Source organism: Xylocopa sonorina, chromosome 10 (assembly GCF_050948175.1).
Source record: "Xylocopa sonorina isolate GNS202 chromosome 10, iyXylSono1_principal, whole genome shotgun sequence".
Taxonomy (NCBI): domain Eukaryota; kingdom Metazoa; phylum Arthropoda; class Insecta; order Hymenoptera; family Apidae; genus Xylocopa; species Xylocopa sonorina.
This window is the reverse complement of record NC_135202.1, coordinates 7,004,763-7,026,765: the sequence shown is the minus strand read 5'-3', so window position 1 is coordinate 7,026,765 and position 22,003 is coordinate 7,004,763. Positions and strand designations below refer to the sequence as shown.

General features: G+C 31.7%; 7 protein-coding genes and 1 long non-coding RNA gene across 10 annotated transcripts; 4 read left to right on the top strand and 4 right to left on the bottom strand.

The window, feature by feature from the left end:
* Positions 1-177: 177 nt before the first annotated feature.
* Positions 178-1,513, top strand: LOC143428052 (ras-related protein Rab-24). Of its 3 annotated transcripts, none has more exons than XM_076902640.1 (4): positions 178-451; positions 811-899; positions 1,003-1,276; positions 1,353-1,513. In XM_076902640.1, the coding sequence occupies exons 1-4, from the start codon at positions 332-334 to the stop codon at positions 1,413-1,415; spliced, it is 546 nt and encodes a 181-aa protein (XP_076758755.1). In that variant the 5' UTR covers positions 178-331; the 3' UTR covers positions 1,416-1,513. The 3 variants fall into 3 exon arrangements, with proteins under 3 accessions (XP_076758755.1, XP_076758753.1, XP_076758754.1); XM_076902638.1 differs by having other exon boundaries at positions 182-451; positions 1,003-1,280; XM_076902639.1 differs by having other exon boundaries at positions 183-445; positions 1,003-1,280.
* Positions 1,514-1,645: 132 nt separating this feature from the next.
* LOC143428056 (uncharacterized) lies at positions 1,646-2,113 on the bottom strand. The gene is made up of 2 exons (XR_013102389.1): positions 2,007-2,113; positions 1,646-1,871 (listed from the first exon to the last, which is right to left on the bottom strand). It is a non-coding gene; the product is annotated as an uncharacterized LOC143428056 (long non-coding RNA).
* Positions 2,059-4,002, bottom strand: LOC143428050 (mitochondrial S-adenosylmethionine carrier protein). The gene is made up of 6 exons (XM_076902633.1): positions 3,802-4,002; positions 3,114-3,270; positions 2,911-3,020; positions 2,505-2,745; positions 2,289-2,427; positions 2,059-2,215 (listed from the first exon to the last, which is right to left on the bottom strand). Exons 1-6 carry the CDS (start codon positions 3,868-3,870, stop codon positions 2,104-2,106), a joined length of 828 nt encoding a protein of 275 aa, XP_076758748.1. The 5' UTR covers positions 3,871-4,002; the 3' UTR covers positions 2,059-2,103.
* A 338-nt stretch (positions 4,003-4,340) lies between these two features.
* On the top strand, positions 4,341-7,632 carry LOC143428046 (man(5)GlcNAc(2)-PP-dolichol translocation protein RFT1). Its single transcript, XM_076902629.1, has 8 exons — positions 4,341-4,642; positions 4,899-5,101; positions 5,397-5,583; positions 5,658-5,942; positions 6,005-6,136; positions 6,217-6,348; positions 6,419-6,919; positions 7,002-7,632. The coding sequence occupies exons 1-8, from the start codon at positions 4,583-4,585 to the stop codon at positions 7,158-7,160; spliced, it is 1,659 nt and encodes a 552-aa protein (XP_076758744.1). The 5' UTR covers positions 4,341-4,582; the 3' UTR covers positions 7,161-7,632.
* On the bottom strand, positions 7,254-8,589 carry Lamtor5 (Late endosomal/lysosomal adaptor, MAPK and MTOR activator 5). Its single transcript, XM_076902645.1, has 4 exons — positions 8,342-8,589; positions 7,868-7,929; positions 7,683-7,797; positions 7,254-7,526 (listed from the first exon to the last, which is right to left on the bottom strand). Exons 1-4 carry the CDS (start codon positions 8,374-8,376, stop codon positions 7,463-7,465), a joined length of 276 nt encoding a protein of 91 aa, XP_076758760.1. The 5' UTR covers positions 8,377-8,589; the 3' UTR covers positions 7,254-7,462.
* A 465-nt stretch (positions 8,590-9,054) lies between these two features.
* Positions 9,055-18,543, top strand: LOC143428045 (cytoplasmic aconitate hydratase). The gene is made up of 15 exons (XM_076902628.1): positions 9,055-9,107; positions 9,776-9,868; positions 9,946-10,112; positions 10,187-10,332; positions 10,587-10,980; positions 11,054-11,225; positions 11,447-11,664; positions 15,612-15,771; positions 16,020-16,240; positions 16,322-16,478; positions 16,709-16,944; positions 17,053-17,189; positions 17,275-17,422; positions 17,491-17,657; positions 17,827-18,543. The coding sequence occupies exons 1-15, from the start codon at positions 9,101-9,103 to the stop codon at positions 18,077-18,079; spliced, it is 2,676 nt and encodes an 891-aa protein (XP_076758743.1). The 5' UTR covers positions 9,055-9,100; the 3' UTR covers positions 18,080-18,543.
* LOC143428054 (uncharacterized) lies at positions 11,903-13,321 on the top strand. The gene is made up of 2 exons (XM_076902644.1): positions 11,903-11,950; positions 12,755-13,321. Exon 2 carries the CDS (start codon positions 12,888-12,890, stop codon positions 13,236-13,238), a length of 351 nt encoding a protein of 116 aa, XP_076758759.1. The 5' UTR covers positions 11,903-11,950; positions 12,755-12,887; the 3' UTR covers positions 13,239-13,321.
* Positions 18,544-18,658: 115 nt separating the features above from the next.
* LOC143428058 (F-box/WD repeat-containing protein 4) lies at positions 18,659-21,863 on the bottom strand. The gene is made up of 7 exons (XM_076902647.1): positions 21,638-21,863; positions 20,591-20,869; positions 20,123-20,270; positions 19,596-19,753; positions 19,251-19,379; positions 19,007-19,154; positions 18,659-18,850 (listed from the first exon to the last, which is right to left on the bottom strand). The coding sequence occupies exons 1-7, from the start codon at positions 21,835-21,837 to the stop codon at positions 18,665-18,667; spliced, it is 1,248 nt and encodes a 415-aa protein (XP_076758762.1). The 5' UTR covers positions 21,838-21,863; the 3' UTR covers positions 18,659-18,664.
* Positions 21,864-22,003: the final 140 nt, after the last annotated feature.

Below are 22,003 nucleotides of genomic sequence, written 5' to 3'. Positions count from 1 at the left end.
ACAATATAGAAAACAATTTATCGATATTAATCGATAATTATCAATAGTCAAACTATCGATAGGTGTAACTATCGATATTTGTTCGTGTACAGTCATATACATATTGTATTTATAAATTCGATAGTTATTAGCTTTCGAAGAGATAAATATGTTGAATCACTGATAAAGAGTTATTTGTAACACAGGATAGTGTTATTTATCTTCCATAAATATTAATCTTTGATTGCGTTTCTCCTTATACGACAGAACCAATTACTTCTTTAAATGTTACAAGAGGGGTTAGTGCTTATTTCGTAGTACTTCTCAGTCGTAGAAATTTTATTATTTAGGGATGAATCGAGTGGATTTGAAAGTGGTTTTATTGGGTAACGCAGCCGTAGGCAAAACAAGTCTTGTGGAACGTTTCATAAATGAAAGGTTTAACGAGAGTTTATCCTACCAAAATGTAAGGGTAACTATAAAAATAAAAACTGTGTATAATTGTACAATAAGATAGTTATTCAAATATTTTGTAACGATAGGATTTAATACAAAATATACGATAAATGGAAAATTTGATACCTGTATATATGCTATAGCTTTATAGGTTGTATTTTGTTAAAATACAAAAAGAATTACTTCTACAAAAAAATTGATGGAAATTAAGAAATTCAGAAATTATGATCTTAAAAGATATACTAATTTAGGCCGTCTTGTTTCTCTTAGTCCGCGAGATGGAAGGAATATTCTAAAATAGAGTTGTTAAGATTTACACTGAGAATCATCTAAAAGTGGCGTATCACAAAATTAACTCAGTTCCACTTTCCTTAGACTATAGGCGCTGCGTTTTCAGCTAAGCAAATGCAAATCAATGGAAAAAAGTTTATCATGGGAATATGGGATACAGCAGGCAGTGAGAGGTAATTCATCGTTCAAAGTACATTTTCCCAGAACAACAAAAGTTGTTTAATATCGTAAAAGATTAAAAACATTAATTATTATAAGTTGTATACATATTTGTAGATACGAAGCTATGATTAGAATGTATTACCGTGGTGCAAAGGCTGCCATTATTTGTTACGATATTACAAAATCAGAGACATTTCAAAGAGCGAAATTCTGGATAAGGGAGCTCAGGACTGTTGAAGAAGGATGTAAATTGTACATTTGTGCCACAAAAAACGATCTGTTAGACATAGATGGTGTAGTTGCATCTCCTGATACAGATGTTGTAGAAACGTACGCTGCAGGCATTCAAGCAAAATTTTTTATAACGTCTAGTAAAACTGGAGAAAATGTTGGTAAGAGCATACATATATATGTGGAAATTAGCACCAGCATTATAAACTTTATTTATTAAGTCATTTTTATAGCTGAGTTATTTAACGACATTGCACAAGATTTTATGTCCAATCCAGAAAATGTACAAAAAGTAGAAGAGGCAATTGAACTAAATGAAGGGTCCAAAAAAACATATTGTTGTTAATGAGTATAACAAAAGATCAGTATTAAAGATTATCACAGTTCTCTTACCCTTTTCGTATTTTATATTGCTTTCTGCAAATGAATATCACAAGTATAAATTAATGTGCAACAATACTATAACTTGATGCATTATTATATATGTAAATTGAGAAAATTTAATTTTGAAATAATTATTAAATACATTTTATTTTTAATCTTTGCAGTATGATTCTTATTTTTCTCTTTATATGTGCATTTATAAATATTATATAGAGAAACAATATATTTCTTAAAAATTGTAATTTTTAATTATTTCAAATGCAAAATTTTTTATAGAGAATTGTAGCGTGTTCTACTGTTAATAATGATCACAAATTTATCATTTTGTGCACTTATATTCCATAAATTGCAGGATAAACTCTCACTTTCTTTGAGATCTGTAATAAAAGATAAGAAAAGCTAATTTAAAAAATTTGTTTTTCACATTAATGTATTGCATTATTAATGAAAAATGAATATATAATGCTTTTAATACAATTATTATTATATGGAAGTAGAGTTACCTTCTACCTCAAATTTTTGTCTATTTGGACTATGTAGCAATATGTATTTGACAAGTATCATTTGTGATTTGTATTTGTTCATACATCTTTTGTAACATTATGATGGTAAGATTGAAATGCATATTTCTTTGATCTTCTCGTAAACACCGAAAAAGATAAATCCACTAATGGTAAAACCACTAATTCTTGGTACATAGCCTGCAAAAAGCCTGAAGATATTTATCGATTAATATTTATAAAATCGAACAAAATATAATATCAAGAACACATTTTATTACATACCCTTTAAAACCGCTTTCTCGATAGACTGTGTTTAACATTATGGATATTCTTGTTTGATCTGATCCGACCGTCGTACTGGACAGCATTATTCTAGTTTTTGCAACATCTAGGGGTGTCGTTATAGTCGCAGATATGGCAACTATAAAAAGTCGATGCGTTCAAAATAATATTTATACGTGTCGTCTAATTTGATTAATTTAAGAAACTTTTTTGTACCTGACGCCGATCCCGAGATAGCACCCTCTAGAGGGGTGCATTCACGTTCCACGTGCCTTTTCCAACAAAGCTTAAAATATTCCCAGAGTGGCATCTGAATAAAGGCAAACGGTAAATCTCGGACCACAGTACTTCCATAACCACGGTACAATGTTCTTAACGGCAATCGCTGAGTATCTCTTAAGAATGCTTGCCTTCTTTGTTTTACTACTTCTACTGGGACTCGAATAAGACACGCAACCTATTAATAACATCTCACAATGCTTAAATGACATTTATGTAAATCGAATGTTTCGTAGGTAAAAAATATAGATTGTTCGCAATTATAATGTCACGCGCTTCAGATTAATACATGTATTGATTATTATTATTTACGCCCAGCGTTAACAAGATATATATAAATTACCATTTCTCCCACCGATGCGGCAGTCATATGTATAAATGTGTGATACTGTTCAGGTATACGAGGTTCGAACCCAATTTTTATACCTTCGTAAAATATAAAAAAAAGAGAACCTGAAAAGGACGTTCCCGTTAATGTAACATTACATTTATTTTTTTCCTTTTTAATTCATTTTTATACGGATAGTTTTCGTTTCTCAAATTTACCCGACGGGGCAGATCCTATCATCACAGGAGCTAAACCCTTGTATAATTGTTTAAAACCGCCAGATTTAAAGAAACCGTGTTGGCTTTGTAATCGTGTTTTAAGCGTATCCAGCGGAAATGTTACGAAGTCACAAATAGTTCCTGCGACAGCACCTGACTATATAGTACATTTTAAATTATTTTTTTTCCTATGAAGCTAAATAGTTTTTCGACAAACTTTGTTTTATTATTTTTAAAAGTTTATACTTTTTATTTTTAATGATTTTTTATGTGTAGGAATGAATAGTATGTTTAAAAAATATTTTAAGCACATCTAATAGCTACGATTTATAATGTTATTTATATACAATAAATGTATTAAATATATAATTCTTTTTAAGAATGTCATATATTTAGTGTATATGCACATTTTTTACGCTTTCGCTTATAATGACATCCATAAATAATTGTAAATTAATGGTAAAATATTTATTGTAAACATTATTTCTCCAAAGAGAAAACACATATAATTGTTGTATTTAAATTTTAGGATTGTGTGTATTATCGCCATGGTTACTATTTAATTCATAAAATAATCTATGTTCATTTAAATAGAATAACCGTCATATCATTTCCAATATTATTTCTATTCGTAATAGTTGTCCACATCATTAACGTATAATTATTGTACAGAAATTTATTTACTTACGATAACTGATGTATAGAAAATGTTTTTTATTTGCACATTGTTCACTGAATTATTTGTTTCTTTCAACATGTTTGGTTAGTACAATGTCTTTTTACCTATTTAACATCATTGAACAGAAATGCGTGTTACAATTTAAGATGTAATTGAAAATTAAGTAAATGAATGGAAAATCAGCGTATGCACGTTGGTTTAATCACAGAGAACAATATATTTAATAAATGAATGAGAATAATTGTAAAAAATAATATACATATATTTCAAAAATTGATCACCATTCATGTATAATGAAACGATATAAAAGAGAAAATCACGTGGGCATTATAGTATAATGACATCACTTCACAAGTTAATTATCATTTACTTTCGTTACGGCTTTTGATTCTAATATGTAGTCTGCTAACGAGACCTAACCTAATCTCATTCGCGGCCACCGAGGTTCTATTGTCATTAAAGTTAGGAGAAGCTTTTGTTTTGAAAACAGTTTCCCACTAGCAAGAATAGATGAAGACGTGTGACAGAAAATTACTAGATATGATACATATACATGTATAGAAAATTGACGCAATTACGTCATGAAATCCATTTCGTGCAGTATAAAGAAATTCTTGGCTTTTGTATTTGCTATGTTTCAACTAGTCCGGAGCGCAAGGGAATTTTCCGAAAAATGATCGGCTCGATGTTTTAGATGCAGTTAAAGTGTTCACATAACCTTGAACATCATTAACACCCTTTTGGGCGGGAATCTCGAAAAATTTATATTTTCACATGATCGTTCGTAAAAATGACACAAAATATTTTGAAAAGCAGCTTGGAAAATGCTTCCTTCAATATTATATTTCAGGTATTATATCTACGTAATAATTCTTAAAACTAACATATATCGTGACAATAAATATTTCTTCCCTATCTATGAGAAAACTTGCATCATATTTATAAATATAAAGCATACTGCTATTGTTAATAATTCTAGATTTTTTGTTTACTTATTTAAAAAACTATAATTGTTTTTATTAATACCTAGAAATTTTTCAAACAACAATGTTTCTAAACAACTCAACGGAAGGAGAACATACTTATATGTACGATTTACTTTCCAGATATTATGCAGAGGAGTTACTTTTGTCTTAAATGCCTTTGTTGTTCGACATGTGGGTCAGGCAGTTTTAGGAGTCATAAATGTCAGGCTATTATTGCTAGAATCCATGATCTTGTTCTTATCTCGAGAACCATTTATGAAGGCATGCTTAACTAACACAGCAGAACACAATTGGGCTCAAGTTGTAAATTTACTATGGATGACGTTAGTTTTAGAAATTTATTAGTGCAATGCAAATCAAGTCTCTATATATTGGTTACAAAAAGTATTAATATAGCGTTATATTTATATTAGAATTCGCATATCGCATTTTTAAATTCAGTAAGTGTGCTAAATGTTGCATCATATAATAATACTTTTATGTGACTGCAAGAATTTGGTATTATAGAAATTATATTACTATAGAATATGAAGTGACCAACAAATGTTGGGTATCCACTAATACTTTTTGTAGCTACAATAAATATATTAATTGTATATTACATGTATATTTTTTCAGGGTTCCTATATGTTTTTTTATGTCCTTAATGTTTGGATATATATGGTTGTTTGTTTTATCAACATCTGAAGCATTACCATCATATTATACATTTGCAGTTTGGGCAGTTGCTTTATCTTGCATTATTGTATTGTCATCATTGATTATTCAATTGGTTGCTAGCGCATTTTTGTTTGTTAGATTAAAAGTAAGATCTTAATTTAATTGTTCATTATCTTTAAATCATATTTAAAGTATTTTATAAATTATTAAACATTTTAGATTATACTTGACACTATTATGATTGCAATTCGTACCATAACATTTGTCCCATTGATACTTCACAATCCAGAGAATGCATTGCTAGCATTTGGTGTAGCTCAATTGGTTGCTGCAATATTTTATACTACTAGTCACTATTTATACTTTCACTATTACATTAAGAAAATTAACAAGTGTAAGTTAAAGAGGAGAATGTCATTGAAAGATAGTAGCGATGAGTATGTTGTGAGAGAATTTCCATTTAAAACAGTAACTGACTTTTTACCTGGACAATTGGAAAACAAAGTACGTATTAATAATATTTATGTATGTATATAAGCACGTGTATAGAAATTGTTATATTTCAGGAATCATATTTAGATAAAAAGTTGACTATTCTTACATGGAGTTTCTTTAGACAAGGGATTCTAAAGCAAGTTTTAACAGAAGGAGAAAGACTAATTATGACAGTAATGCCAGTATTAACATTTACTGAACAGGTATTAAATTAATAACGAGTATTTTAAATTATCATTATAAAATGTTTTTTTCCAATTAATTTAATTTTCAATGTTTAAAGGGAACATACGAAATTGTGAATAATTTAGGCTCCTTAGCGGCAAGATTCATTTTCCGTCCAATAGAAGATAGTGGGTATTTCTATTTTACCCAAATGGTTAAACGTGACAAATCTATAAATGATCAAAATCCTGTAGGTAGCAAATGAAAAGTATAGTGCATATATATCTATTACAAATTAGTAAAAGAACTATGTATTCCAGGTAAAAATACAAGAAAGCGTGAACGTTCTTACACATTTATGTTCGGCCGTTATGTCCATAGGTTTAGTTGTTTTAGTTTTTGGACAATCGTATTCAAGCACGTTGCTTTGGTTGTACGGAGGTGCTAAATTAACTACATATCTACCGGTACTTTTAATGCGTGCACATTGTTTAGCTATTCTACTTTTGGGAATAAATGGAGTAACAGAATGTTATACTAACGCGACAGCCGATAGTGCAACCATAAATAAGAGTAACTTGATCATGATTTACGAATCGATTGCGTTCCTGTGCGCATCGTACCTCTTCGCTATTTGGTTCGGACCAGTCGGTTTCATACTTGGAAACTGTGTGAACATGAGTTTGAGAATCCTGCATTCTATTATTTTTATCAATAGAAGGTACAGAGATACAATGTACCACCCATTGCGTGGATTAGTACCAAAACCTGTGTTTTCTGCTTCACTTCTCATAGCAGCATTGGTCACCAATGTGTCTCATGTAAAAAAATAATATCTTAAAATATCTTATACACACAAATAAGTAGTACTGTAGCGTGCAATTAAATACTTGTATGTTTCAGGCTTACTTTTTCCCGGACGATAAAATGTTACACTTAATTATTGGAGTGATTATGTTTATGATAGTGCTTGTGTCTTGGATATATGAGCATCACGATTTAATTAGACTTGGTACAAATAAGTGGTACGAAAGAAGAAACAGACACAAAAAAAGTGACTGACCTTAAATATTTCTAATAGTGGTTTATTAATATTTACATGCGTGTAAAAAAAACTTATCTACAAAAGGTGCTGCAATGCAAAAAATCTGTAAATCTTATGAAATTTAATAATTATGTATTTTCTATACTGGTATATGATCAAAAGCCAAGTACAAGTTCTTCTATTTCGATGGAGAAATGCATTCAAATTACCTATTCAAAGTTTATACATACATATATACATATAATTAACAAGATAACATAAACACAATAGAGTTTATCTTAAAAACAACCAGTGTCTTTAGGTTGAGTAACAAATCATTTTATGCAGAAACATCCTTATAAATTGCACCTACTACTGCAATTTGGCGTTGTATGAGGCACTTCCTATAAAACAATTTATAATGTTCCTTTTTTACTTATAATTCAATATAATGTTAAGTTTAGTTTCAGAGTTTAATAAATTTGTTGAATAATGAATTTGTTTATTAATCTATTTTAATTATTGTTAACTGTAGGATGAAATAAATGTTGCAACATTACCTATTTTCATTCTGAAGAGAAATAATTGGAGCCGGTGAATCAGGTTCTAATTTTGCAGCTTGATCTGCAATAGCTGCAATTATTCCTGCACTGTCAGTGGATGCATTTCCTTTAGCTAAAAATAATATTGTATTTATATTACTTCTTTCAATGTAAAATGAAAAACTATAATTAAGAGAAAATACCTCCCAAACATAATCCTGCATGATCCGCCAGAATGCAACCAATGATACCTTCAGTATTGTTTCTATGAAAACAATAATTGAAAAAAATTATAAATAATAACTTTAGTTACTACACAAAGCAATGATACGCGCAGAGCAATAATAAGAACTGCAAATAACTTCTACTTTTTTAAATTCACATTTCTTTTATATATACATATGTATATTTTATGGAATCAAATCCATAATTGTAAAAAGGGTTAACATTATTTTTAAGTCAATAGACAATTCTGGTTAAAAATTTAAGGTTACATCTAGTCGTATAAATCGTACTCTTTTATTTATATAGAAATAATTGATATTGGCAAAATATATTATATTTAACAACAAATTTCCATCATACAAACGTCATGTATTATCATGTAAATACTGACTCGGCTCACCACTTTGTGTGACATAAGATTAATGCAATATTTTTTACAATGCAAAACTTACACGTCTTCTAGAGTTTGTTCCAAATGTCTTTCCATTTTAATATATTAATGTATGCTTAAAAATACGTTCGACACACAAACAGCCAATGCTAATTTGTTCTTAAATTCAATTCAATTTGACATATTTGCCATGGACAGTATATAACTTTGTATATTCGCGAAACGAAGTTTTTGTCAGCAACAGGTTTAATCAAACCATTCGACACATTGCATTGGGCTGCGAATTCTTTATCGATTGTGTTATCTAGAGGGTGTCGCAAAAAAACTATCCTTCTAAGTATATTTTTCATTAAATTTATTTAAGAAAAGTAAAGGTTTGTATCAGACAGAAAATTTAAAAAAAATACACTTGCAATTATTTAGGTTATGAACATTTTTCTCTTATAAAATCTTACTTCACTATATTAATATAAATGATAATATTTATTAAATGTAAATTATACACATACGTACATATATATATATATATATATATATTGGAACATAAATTTTATTAATTCCATTATAAATTATAAAATATTTCTTTTCTCTTTCTACATTTTTTTCATTATTGTCATAAATGAATATAATAAATAGATAATACTAGATACAATGCACCTAGTATATTTCGATTCTTGTACTAATTACATGGGTGTTAAGCTTGATAAACAAGTTTTTCCACGAAACGAAATGCCAGTTTCTGATGTGTACATACGTCACCCTGTATAAATAATATCACTTCGCAAGCAAACTGGACGACGTGACTATTACAGTGACAATCATGGCTGGTAAGTGTGCGGATCTGCTTTAGTAACTCTCAATTATTTTAAGATAAAAACTGTAATAATCAGACGGGATAAAGGCTATTCCAGCACGATAATTTATAATATACTCAATTTATTAATATTTAATCTGTTTGCATGGGAAAATCAGAATATACATTTCGTTGTAATATCAATTTTGCATAATGTTGCATTCGATGTCCTAATTTACGAAATCACCGGAAGGAGAAATATTTTGAATTGAATATTCTCGCCGCACCCTCAGATAACAATGCGTAAATAATATTTAATCAATCAATTCGACACGTAAATTTAAGAGGCAATTCGTTTTAAACGAACGAACAAAACGTGACGTTACTTATAGTATAATTATGACACCTGTTACATTTCAAACCTGTATTATATAAATATTTTTGCACGCATCGTAATGACGCTAGAAGTTTTTCACTCAGCAATAATTCAAATTAGAACATAAAAAACGCTGCTGTCTTTTATGTTAAGTCAATCCTTTTGCAATGTTTGTAAATGATTAAGTAAAATGCAATTAAATAAAATTTTTATTCAATCATATGATATTATTGTAATTACGTGTTGAAGTATTGTTTCGTTACTTATAATGACAAGTAAGTGACATTTACGTTCAATATAATCCTAATGCGAAACATTTCTTTCAGAAGGAAATCCATATAAATATTTGCTGAATTCCATTCAAATTGGACTTAAGAATTACAAGTACTTTAACATAACTGATTTTGGAGAAAAATATGGTATGTATCTATATAATATTATTATCACTTTTGTGTAATGTAAAAAAATTATATTTAAAATATAACCATTTTTGTAGACAGACTACCTTTTTCAATCAGGGTGCTATTGGATAGCGCAGTTAGAAATTGCGATAATTTCCAAGTGAAGAGGTCAGATGTTGAAAAGATCTTGGATTGGGAAAGGAATCAAGCTCTTGAAGAGGGAGCTGAAATAGCTTTCAAACCAGCCAGAGTCATATTACAAGTAAGTACTTTAGTAATAACAAGTTCTACAAGTTCCCTAAATCTTGCAAAATTGTTGACTTTTATTTTAAACAGGACTTTACTGGAGTCCCAGCAGTTGTGGATTTTGCAGCTATGAGAGATGCTGTCAAAAGGCTGGGAGTTGATCCAGATAAGGTAAACCCTATCTGTCCATCGGATCTTGTTATTGACCATTCGATACAAGTTGATTATGCTAGGAGGTAAATAATTACTGGTAATACGTCTTAATTTAGTCAAAAAGTGAAAGGCTAGAGTGTAGATATCAAATAAAAAAGATAACTCTGTTTCTTATAAGGTTATTACGTAACAGAATTCAAGACTGAATCCGCTTTTGTTTTGTTTGGAATTACATTGAATGATAATGTGCGAATATTTGAGATAATGATAACAGTTCACTATTTAACAGTAAAGATATAATTTAACTTTGATACTAACATGACTTTTTTTTCTTCAGTAATGATGCCTTGAAAAAAAATGAGGACATTGAGTTTGAAAGGAACAAAGAACGATTTATGTTTTTGAAATGGGGAGCAAAGGCGTTTCAAAATATGTTTATCGTGCCACCAGGAAACGGAATAGTGCATCAAGTGAACTTGGAATATTTGGCCAGAGTTGTTTTCGATACCAATGATCTGTTATATCCCGATAGCGTGGTTGGAACAGATTCACATACAACCATGATCAATGGTCTTGGTGTACTTGGATGGGGTGTTGGAGGAATCGAGGCTGAAGCTGTTATGTTGGGACAAGCGATATCGATGTTATTACCAAAAGTAGTAGGATACAGATTAGACGGAGTTTTGAATCAATACGCAACTTCAACAGATCTTGTTCTCACGATTACAAAGGTAGAACTATTTTGAGAAAACGTGCGAAACCTATGGAAAATTTTCCTGCACAAACGTTTCTATGCATTTACAGCATCTTCGTCAAGTTGGAGTTGTTGGGAAGTTCGTAGAATTCTTTGGTCCAGGCGTATCACAACTAAGCATTGCAGATCGCGCGACAATCTCAAACATGTGTCCAGAATACGGCGCTACTGTAGCATTTTTCCCCGTTGACCATCAGAGTTTAGCATATTTAAGACAGACAGGTATGTAAACTAGAAAAAAGAAATTAAAAATATAACATTGAATCGATATATATTATGAACTAATATTAACATTTTCTAACTTTGTTCTAAAAATAAAGAGAAACGTACAAAATAGTAATTTTTGTATACGAATTGATATTATATTTTATATATGAAATTTATTCGAAGAGTAAGCAACTGTTTGGCACAACATTAATAAACCATCAAATTGAATTTTGCAGGACGATCTGAAGAACATATTGACAGAATTGAAAAGTATCTCACCGCTGTACGTATGTTGAGAAATTACAACGATCAAAGACAAGATCCGATTTTCTCAGAAATAGTTACTTTGGATCTGTCATCTGTGGTATCCAGTGTCAGCGGTCCCAAAAGACCCCAAGATCGTGTGTCCGTTGTGGATATGAAACAGGATTTCAGGAAATGTCTTGTCAACACGGTAGGAATTTATTCATGATACATACATTTACATACAGGTTACATATATTTACTATGCTACCAAACCACGTACTAATATTCACAGTAAAGCAGCGTATGATGATTGTACAGCAACATTTAGTGTTGGTGATTGATCAGTACTTGTATGGGACAAACATAACCCAGTGACGTTTTATTATTATCGTCAAACAGGATCATGTTCATCCCATGATGTACTTGTAAATCTTGAAGTATATGTGCTTGTGGTGATTCCTAGGTGGTGATGAAGCGAGACGAAGGAATCCCAGGTAACTACTGCTGTGATATGAATCTTTCGTAACGACATATCCCAGCAAGAGTTCCACCGGATTCTTTCATCTATGAGCGATTGCCTGTGCTGTGCATAAACTATGTGCGTACAAGTTCAAAGCGGGATATTTAATCTTTGGCTACACATCACTTACCACCGAGGCAAACAAGTAAAAATTCTCAAAAAAAAAAAAAGTAATTTAACAAATGCAATTGTCAAGCAGTCTACTGTGATTACATAATTAATTTTTAATTAATTTTAATTCCAGAAATGTTTAATTACCTTCGATATTAATGAAGTATCACTATGCTTACACCAAATATAGTCACGAAGCTATGTCTCGCACATTTTGCCTTGCTGATCTAGCTTTATAGCCTTTCGATTCACCATACAGTTAGATCACCAAAGAAAAATAAACGGGACGATTCAGTTCGAGATGGTTACAATTCGAGCACGGAGTAAATCTGTCCATGGTTGATAAATCCCGTTAGCAGGGACGAGTATTTCGATCTAGTCACGAATCATTGTTGCAACGTTACACTAGACGAATACTTCGTCCCTGATAACAAGCAATAACACGTCTCAGGAACACTTGCTGATGATTAGCGAAGAATGAAGGCAGACATTGGATGAATCCTACCCGGTGAGGCTTCTATTCCAACCACACCGGACGAGATTTCATCCGACAGCAGCCTCCAATGTTACACAGTTTACTGGAACATATAGAATATTTCTTCTAGGCGATTCAATTCTTCCCATTGGGCATTTAGAGACAACATAGACACACGAGAAAGTATACTAGCAACTAACAGATTGAGTACAACTCGTATTTCGTTGAAGAAAGAGAAATTGTTTGTGCTAAACCGGAACCGCAAGAACCACTGCTTGACTTTGACTGCGACGATTGACCGTTCGCACTCGTTAATTGTACACTAATGTCTTGTCGCGTTCGACGAGCCATTCTTATATCTGCCCAGAACGCATCCCCTCTCCTTGGTCAAGTGGCGCGGGTTCAACTCAGCCTAACGTTCCCTGAATATCCTATGCTTTTCTTGACATGTCAGGTAGACGAGAATTTTTCTATTACCTCACTGTGCTTACGCATCCTTATCGTTGTCTTTCCTATGAAATCACGCATTGTTTTCAGGAACTGGCTAGTATTGTGGACTAGAACAAATCTCAGGGAATTATCATGGGTTTGTTGTGTATTTTGTAAAGCAGGGTGCGATGAAACATTCTGTTTGCATTGGAATTTTGGTCCGTTCTGGGTGATTCGACCCGTCTAAGAAGTGTAGAAAATAACTGGCAAATGTTTATGTTTGCATACCTACAGTATGCCTGTTTTAATGTCTGTACATGAAACAGAAAATAAGTGAAAATATGTTTTCAATTGCGCATATCATATTCTACATTAGAATGCATGTTAGCAAATGCCATCTTGAATATATTGACTTGGCAAATTAATTCAATTATTTGAGTCAAAGATATACCAAAAAGAAGGAAGATTTTAATGCGTTATGTTCACTATATTGCACGTTATTATTATTAGTCCATTGCTTACTATAATAAGCAATGTTTCCACGAACAATTTTGTCAACGTTGTTAGGGGTATAAAAATGAATTGTGACCACAAACTTGCTTAAAAATACTCTACGTTTTAATTGGCGTAGTGACGGTGAAATTATAAATATTTGTTAAAAAGCGGTAACGATAATCGGGCGAACGTAATGAGGCAATAACGAGCGCGCGTGATTTTTAAAACAAGGGACCGATCGATTTCTATTGAAAGATGTTCAACATCGGAATCGCGTTACTATGCTATCACAGCATTTGCTGAACATTTGCAAGGACATTTGCTGAAAACTCATCCAACATGAATCATTGAGAGAGAGTTAACTGTTTCTCTGTGCCGTGTAATTCAACGCCCTTTTGTCGTCCGCTTTTTGACCACGATGAATACGGCTCAACTACTGTATTTCGCTTACCAGTTCGAGAAACTATGCGATTTGCAGATACCAATGCTACACGATGTGTAAATCATTTTTTTTTTAACAGAAGTGCAATAACTGCAAAAAAATGTTGTTTATAAGTACCAGTATTTTTCAATGTGATACTTTTTAATCGAATACGACATTTCATTATCACACGTAATACAAAAAGGGGGAAAGTTTCATGAGAATACTATTTATTGATACAAAATTTAATATATTTAATCTTGACCATTATTATATCTAAAAAGAAAAAGGAGAAATTAAACCGGACTGATTTCGTAATTGAAAGCGTAAAAAGTGTTCGACAAATTGTTGATGAAATTATTGTAGTAAGAAAAGTTCCGTAATGAATGCATCTATATTGTAACGAGCGCAACCGATCTGGCGAGGAAAAATTATTTTATACGTACCAACGTGATCGATCGATCTTGAATTTCGCGGAGAGCACGAACGACTGTCTTCGATGAGGCCACGAACAACGTGCAACCTCGCTTAAATTGCTGATACAACATCCATTCATTTTGCAAAGCTCACGCATTTTGTTGCATACCATCGTCTTAGATGCAGATATTCGCTGTGCCTCATATCGCGAACGATTGGTCGTGTTCACTGTTAAAATCGTTTCTGCAAAATCTTCACTTTTTCATATCATTAGCAATTACTAAATAATACATTTATTGTCTTCAATGTTAGACAAACGATTGAGATATCCATTGCAGGAAACGTCTTCTAGTGAAGAAGATTTTTGGTTCCTTCAAATAGTACCTAGTGTCATGAAATTAAAAGAACAGTGGTATAACTGTACTTTTAGCATAGAACTTATAAAAGCGACTCCTTGAATGCGAGGGAAAGCCCAAACAATGGCATTGACGGTCTAATTGTTCAAAGCGGTGCGTCCTTCTGCATCCTAAGGCCAAATGGTCCTAGGTACCTTACCCATCGACTTCCATACATTTGCCTCTAGGAACTAATTATGACGACCATAATAGCCTTGTCAAATGAGCTAGCTCATTAAAGAAAAATTTGAATAGCTGTAGTTCTAAAAGGGACACCATTATTGACTCGTGATTTATTGGCCGTAGTTTACGTTTTATTACAATGTACCTTTGATATAGAACAAAAGAATAATAAGTGTAGACTAAAAATATTTAAGCATTAAGGAGATATTTAAATTTACCAGAAAGTACAGAGTACATATACCGTACAAATGTACTGTAATTATTCAAAAGTTGAAGCCAAGGCCTATTTAAAGTAAATTAAAAAAAAAGTAGACGGAAATTTTCCTATGTTTAAGTTGCTCGAATGTCGAAACAAATGAGAATTGCCTTGCTTTACGATTTGAAAACGCTACCTCAGCGAATCATTTGTCGAACAGTGAATTTTACATGCAACAGTATTATTCACGCTCGTGGGTCATTAAACTTTTGCCTGCTGGTCATGAGAAAGAATTTTTTTAGATTTGAGTACCATGGAAAAGTCTGCCACTCCTTATGTTAGAATATAAATATAATAAAAAATGTTACTCGTGTTTCTACACAAATTTATTTAAATACATATTCTGTATAAAATTTATTTTATTGTTTGTAAATAAATAGCAATAATTAATTTTAAGTTGAAATTGTACTTTAAAAGGGGAGTGTGCTATTAATAGGCAACTGTTGCTTCCAGGTAGGATTCAAGGGGTACGGTGTAAGACCTGAAGAGGTGAACGCTGTAGGTATGTTCGAATACGAAGGAAAGGATTACAAATTGAGGCACGGGTCCGTGGTTATTGCCGCAATTACTAGTTGTACTAATACTAGTAATCCCAGCGTTATGCTTGGAGCAGGTAACTCCTATTGTGAAATATCTTTCCCATATATTTCTTATAAATATTCGAATGTTTCAAAAATTTCATGGATCAATCTATGCAGTTTTACATAAAATTTTTATTGCTGGAATAATTATGAATTGTACGGTATATTGAATTCTCAATTAATACGTTTTAAAATGTATACACCGAATTATCAAGTTTTAGCTGTGACAATATTTTATTTAAATATATGTGTACATGATAATAGTATCGCATGATTTCAGGTCTTCTCGCAAAAAATGCTGTCGAGGCTGGTTTGACCGTTGCGCCTTATATCAAAACATCATTGTCTCCAGGATCTGGAGTCGTTACTTATTATTTACAGGAAAGTGGTGTCGTTCCTTATTTAACAAAATTGGGATTCGATATCGTTGGTTATGGATGCATGACTTGTATTGGCAATAGTGGCCCTCTTCCAGATGTTATAGTTGACACTATTAAAAAGGTAACATTTTTTATTGTATTATCTAGTTAACTTTCTATAATAATCATCCTAATCACTGCTTTCCATTTTCTTCTCAATTAGAATAACTTGATATGCTGCGGTGTGTTGTCCGGTAATCGTAACTTTGAAGGTAGAATTCATCCGAACACTCGAGCTAATTATTTGGCGTCCCCGCTTCTGGTAATCGCGTATGCCATCGCCGGAACAGTGGACATAGATTTCGAAAAAGAACCACTTGGTAAATGAATAGTTTAATTTAAAATAGATGGTAATTGAAAAATGGATTTGTATATATACTCGTGTTTTACAAACGTTTTTTGATTAGGTATTATGTTTCATTTTTTCAGAAGTAAATTTCGTAGGTGTACATATGCTTATGTAATCTGTGTTGTATGTGATATAATACTGCAAACTTTTATGAATTCTTGACTGATATTATTATTTTATAATAATAATAAAAACATTCAGGTCGTCGAGCGGATGGAACTCTAGTATACCTACAGGATATTTGGCCTACCAGATCACAAATTCAAGCTGTGGAACAAAAATACGTGATTCCAGCTATGTTTAAAGAAACTTATAGTAAGATCGAGAAAGGTAGTTCTAGCTGGGCAAATTTAATTGCTCCTGATGGTAAATTGTATCCATGGGATGCAAATTCTACTTACATAAAGAAACCACCATATTTTGATAATTTACAAAAGGTTTGTATTACCATCTCCATATATTTATTCATTTTTACAACTGTTTGTTAATTTATGTTTATGGCGCGAATAGTTTATTAGTGATTCAAATATTTCATTTATAATTAGGAACTATCAAAAATACAGCCAATTACTAAAGCTCGAGTTCTTTTGAAACTTGGCGATTCTGTTACAACGGATCATATCAGTCCAGCTGGCAATATTGCACGCAATTCACCGGCAGCACGATATCTCGCAAATCACGGGTATATTTGAAGTACAATTATCGAGATAATAATCGAACTTTCATTGAACAGTTTGTTTCAATTTGTCTTCTTTTATTACTTCTAGATTGACGCCTAAAGAATTCAATTCTTATGGTTCACGCAGAGGTAACGATGCTGTAATGGCAAGGGGTGCATTCGCTAACATTCGTCTATTGAACCAATTTCTCGGAAAACCTGGACCACGAACTATTTACATTCCCACTGAGCAGGAGGTTTGTAAATGCATTTAAAACCGTATATATACGGTACTGTTTAATAATATTAAGTTTTACTTTTACAGATGGATATTTTCGACGCGGCTGAAAGGTACGTGAAAGATCAGACACCTCTGATAATTCTTGTCGGTAAAGAATACGGATCGGGATCTTCAAGAGATTGGGCTGCGAAAGGACCCTATATTCTCGGAATTCGAGCTGTTATAGCTGAATCGTACGAGAGAATTCATAGGTAAACTTTTATCAACACATACTAGATGATAACATATAATATTTCGGATTGCTATCTTTTCAGTGATTTGCAGTTAAAGATACGAAAAACAAATTTGTTATTGAAGCGTGCAGAACGTTCAAGAGTTCCTTGTATTTAATATTTTATTACCATTGCCGTAATGTTTCAGGTCAAATTTAGTAGGTATGGGTATTATTCCGTTACAATATCTACCTGGACAAAACGCGGATTCTTTAGGATTGACCGGTTATGAGCTGTACAATATAGCGGTTCCTGAGAATTGTCAGCCAGGCCAACGGATTACGGTTACCACAGACGATGACAAAAGGTTTGAGGTAGTCGTACGATTCGATACCGAAGTAGATTTAACATACTTCAAACACGGTGGTATTTTAAACTATATGGTCAGAACAATGCTTTGATGGAATTATTTAAGATTTAATCCAATACGAATTTATCGCAAGATGTTACTTAACGTAATACTTAATTTTGGGTTTGAATTAGTCAGCATATAATACCTGAAATGTATCTATAATTACAACAAATGCAATATATGATATAACTTCTTTACTTTATGGAACATATACAAGGGCGATGGAACAAATGCAATTAAATCAGTTTGGATAAATATATTTATTTTTATGTATTACAAATCTTTGCTTTCTCCAGACTTCGTCGTGAATTATGAAAAGATTTCTTATACGATATACATAGATTTAAAGGCTATTCGAGTAGTACAATTTATTAAATATTCACGTATGAAATATGTGATATTCATACGTTGGAACAAATTTCTTACATTTTATAGTAAATGTTTTAAGAAAAAGAATCGTGCAGAAGTATATTGACAATGGTTAACATAATAAATTGTTAATAATTATTACAATTGTGACATTTTTATTCTATAATTAAGTTTTTCAGTACTAAAAATGATAAAAAGTGTATCAGTCTATAGAGTTTCTTTACTTTGTACAATGAACATCTCAGTTCTGATATTGCATATCCGTTTAGTTTGATGCCAATTTTCTTAATTGCTCATAGCTCAATGCCTGACTGTAATTTGATTCCTTATAGGAATATCCTGAGAATTTGAGTTCAACCAAATGTTGATCTGTTGCCCCATATAAATGCCTACTATCAAAGCTTAGAGAATAAACAGGGCTTGACATTCTAAGAAGATTCATAAAGTAGGACTAAAAAAAAAAGAAAATAATCAAAACATTTTATCCTGAATTTATCAGTAACCTCTGTATAACACGGTAATTAAATCTTCAAAAATTAACATGTTATTCGGAGGTTGTTTGTATTGTATAAATGAATAATATGAAAAAATATTTTTATGTACTTACCTGTATATAGTTTTTCTGCCGTTGATCCCAAAGAACAGCTTTACAGTTAAATTTAGTACCAGTAATCATAGTGTACTGATAATCTGATGATATACAATACAAAGTTGAATCTGTTGGATCTGGCCATGAATATACACACGTTCCAGTTCTAAAATAACAATTTTGCAACAATGTTGAGTTAAGGTACATTTTAGTGTTATTTCAAAATAACAGTTATCTTAATTACTCTGTACAAAACATTTACCTCAAGTCCCATTTTCGAATACAACTATCATATCCGCAGGTAAGCAAAATGTACGGACTATCCCAAACCATATCTAACGTTCCCGCGCATTTCTTTTTATATGGACTTAGTATATCAGATTCAACGTAACTAAAATTATTATCAAAATATGAATTTGTTGAAATATTGAATATTTATAATAATTTTTGTTTGTACGGTTAAGGGAAAAGAACATTATCTCCTACAATTAATTATTTAACACATTATCTTATAAGTAATGTTACTGATCCCAAGATTGATAAAAAGATATTATTAGCAGAATCTATCAAAAGTAAACTCGTTGTTTTCTCTTCAAATACAACTTACTATTCAAGATCATATATATGAAGATTTGGTGCAACACTATCTCCAGTAGATCCTATAGCAACTTTTGTGCTTGTTGGATCTGCTAAGACAGAACGTACCCATTGCCCAATACTTATTGTTGCTAAAGATCTCAGACCTTGACCTCTAGATCCCCAAATCTGATTATTATCACAATATTATTTGAAGAAAAATTTTATAATTTTTTATTAGTAACATTAATTATATAAATCAGCGGTTCTTTAACTTTTTTCGCTGCGGCACCCCTGTCGGGCTAAACAAATTTCGCGGCATAGTTATCCTTAAAGCAGTTTGAATACTTAGGAAAAGAAGAAAAAAACAGTGCAAATTTAACACTCATTTGCCTTTAACATAATTAATGAAACTGTTTGGACAAACTTTTCATTATTTCCTTTATATTTATGGGAAGTTTAGTTAATTTTAAAAAATGAAATACTATTGCTGCGGCACCCCTCGCGTATGCTCATGGCACCCAGTTTAAGAACCTCTGATATAGATAGTCATTATACCTTCACAGTTCCGTCACTAGAACCTGATATAATCATGTTGGAAGTTTCATCCAATGCATTTACCATATTAGAATGTGCTTCATCTATACCAAAGTAAAATTCTAAAGTATGGTTAGATGATTTTTCCCAAAATTGTATGCTACCATCTCTATAAGAAAAAATTAACTTATAAGATTTATATGAATAAAATAGCATCTTATAAGTTACATAGTTTATATAGATTGACTGCTCTTTCTGTTACTAACATGTAGAGTGGAGGTACTTATTCATTTTTGAGAAATTTGAATATGCAGTGGTATCAAATATGTAAACATAAAAGGTAGAAATATGCAAAATATCCAAGGTACACATTAATGCTTAGAGAGTAAAACATATCTCTATTTAGGTACCATTTTCTTGCTCATGTTTAAAATAACTCTGAATCTGCGTAAAGATGAGTATTTCAATAAGATTACAATTTATGAGTACCTGTGACCTGTGATGACCCATCCATTTCTAACGATAAATTTGTATATATCGCTGCCAACATTATCATTAATAAAAATTCTGTTATTCTCAAGTACTGGATCTGTACGTGTGAAGCCGTACAACTGATTTCCGCCACTCCACCATAGCATTTCATCTGTCAATTGAATCCATGGAAAAACTTTTGCATTTTGCGAGAAGAGTCTTCTCTTCTCATATTTACCATATTGCCAATTGTGTGAAACATGCCATTTAGTGCGCAAACATAATATCAAATTGCACCTATTAAATGGAAATATCAATAGTTGTAGAAAATAAACTTTACCATAAAGCTTTATTGTACTTCATTATATCAAATATTAAGTAAATGCAAAAGTCCTAATTATTTTAAATAATAAAAATATTCTCTCCGTTCTTTCTTTCTTTCTTGATGTTTTTATTCATTATTTACATAGCATTGGTATCAATGGAATTTACATTTATCTGTTGAAATTGAAGCTATAGTTTGGTGAAAGCAATAAATTAGAAATCATGTCTCTGTCTTTATGAGTAACAACAGAGATATATAATGTACCAAATTGATTAAATTCAGCTTTGAGCTTTTTCTTTCTAATAATTGAGATAATTTTAAACTGTTACTGACAATAATATCTGGACTTTTGCATTTCTTCAAATTATAAATTCAATTGCTATACCGATATTTGTAATTATTTAAAAATAAAAATTACACATTTATTTTCGCTTTGTAAGAAACATTGATAATCCGCTTTTTCTGCTATATCAATCATTGACATTACCAAGGATATTATTACTGAACAGTAAAATAAAAACAATCCGAGGCTTTTTAGATTTCTTACGTACACACACACACACATATACCATAAAATATATAGCTTCTTATCTCTTGAATTAACGTATGCTACGAACTTTGCACTGCTCAGACGCGTACAAGTGCAAACAAGTCATGGATGATTAACTAAAATTTACAACAAAAGAAATAGTATGTTATATATACTGAATGGAAAATGTTTGAACATAACCTAACCGTACCTTTCGCGAAACCTGCTGGAAGTTTGATTCGTCGCAATCGGGAGTTTGCTCTTGTTGATCCATAGCGTGTCCTCTCGTATAATATTGTAAAAACGGGTGCACACCTCGCTGAGTCGTACCAGATCGAACGCATGACAATAATCGAAAATTAAGATTAATACGTCAGACGGCAAAGTGTCCAAACGCCACACACTTGTCATTTTTCTGTCAAACTAATGACGTGGCGACCACGAGCAAAACAGCTGTTAAACTTCAACGTTGTGCAAATCATCTTACGTAAAAGAACTTTTCCTGTTCATTACCCCAATTATACAAAAATATTGTACGTTAATAATTACACAAAAGGTAAACAAGATGCTAAACTTT

Excerpts from the sequence above, each read along its gene's own strand:
- LOC143428058 (XM_076902647.1), bottom strand. The coding sequence starts at position 21,837 with ATGACAAGTGTGTGGCGTTTGGACACTTTGCCGTCTGACGTATTAATC. Across the intron at positions 20,271-20,590 it reads TGGGTCATCACAGGTCACAG|AGATGGTAGCATACAATTTT; the intron begins GTACTCATAAAT and ends TTTTTCTTATAG. Across the intron at positions 18,851-19,006 it reads GGCAGAAAAACTATATACAG|TCCTACTTTATGAATCTTCT; the intron begins GTAAGTACATAA and ends TTTTTTTTTTAG.
- Lamtor5 (XM_076902645.1), bottom strand. The coding sequence starts at position 8,376 with ATGGAAAGACATTTGGAACAAACTCTAGAAGACGT. Across the intron at positions 7,930-8,341 it reads GAACAAACTCTAGAAGACGT|AAACAATACTGAAGGTATCA; the intron begins GTAAGTTTTGCA and ends TTGTTTTCATAG. Across the intron at positions 7,527-7,682 it reads TCTCTTCAGAATGAAAATAG|GAAGTGCCTCATACAACGCC; the intron begins GTAATGTTGCAA and ends ATTGTTTTATAG.
- LOC143428046 (XM_076902629.1), top strand. The coding sequence starts at position 4,583 with ATGACACAAAATATTTTGAAAAGCAGCTTGGAAAATGCTTCCTTCAAT. Across the intron at positions 4,643-4,898 it reads CCTTCAATATTATATTTCAG|ATATTATGCAGAGGAGTTAC; the intron begins GTATTATATCTA and ends TTTACTTTCCAG. Across the intron at positions 5,943-6,004 it reads CTGGACAATTGGAAAACAAA|GAATCATATTTAGATAAAAA; the intron begins GTACGTATTAAT and ends GTTATATTTCAG.
- LOC143428054 (XM_076902644.1), top strand. The coding sequence starts at position 12,888 with ATGTCTTGTCGCGTTCGACGAGCCATTCTTATATCTGCCCAGAACGCA.
- LOC143428050 (XM_076902633.1), bottom strand. The coding sequence starts at position 3,870 with ATGTTGAAAGAAACAAATAATTCAGTGAACAATGTGCAAATAAAAAAC. Across the intron at positions 3,271-3,801 it reads TTTTCTATACATCAGTTATC|TCAGGTGCTGTCGCAGGAAC; the intron begins GTAAGTAAATAA and ends TGTACTATATAG. Across the intron at positions 2,216-2,288 it reads CGAGAAAGCGGTTTTAAAGG|GCTTTTTGCAGGCTATGTAC; the intron begins GTATGTAATAAA and ends AAATATCTTCAG.
- LOC143428052 (XM_076902638.1), top strand. The coding sequence starts at position 332 with ATGAATCGAGTGGATTTGAAAGTGGTTTTATTGGGTAACGCAGCCGTA. Across the intron at positions 900-1,002 it reads GATACAGCAGGCAGTGAGAG|ATACGAAGCTATGATTAGAA; the intron begins GTAATTCATCGT and ends ACATATTTGTAG. Across the intron at positions 1,281-1,352 it reads TAAAACTGGAGAAAATGTTG|CTGAGTTATTTAACGACATT; the intron begins GTAAGAGCATAC and ends TCATTTTTATAG.
- LOC143428045 (XM_076902628.1), top strand. Across the intron at positions 10,333-10,586 it reads CAAGTTGATTATGCTAGGAG|TAATGATGCCTTGAAAAAAA; the intron begins GTAAATAATTAC and ends TTTTTTCTTCAG. Across the intron at positions 15,772-16,019 it reads CAGCGTTATGCTTGGAGCAG|GTCTTCTCGCAAAAAATGCT; the intron begins GTAACTCCTATT and ends GCATGATTTCAG.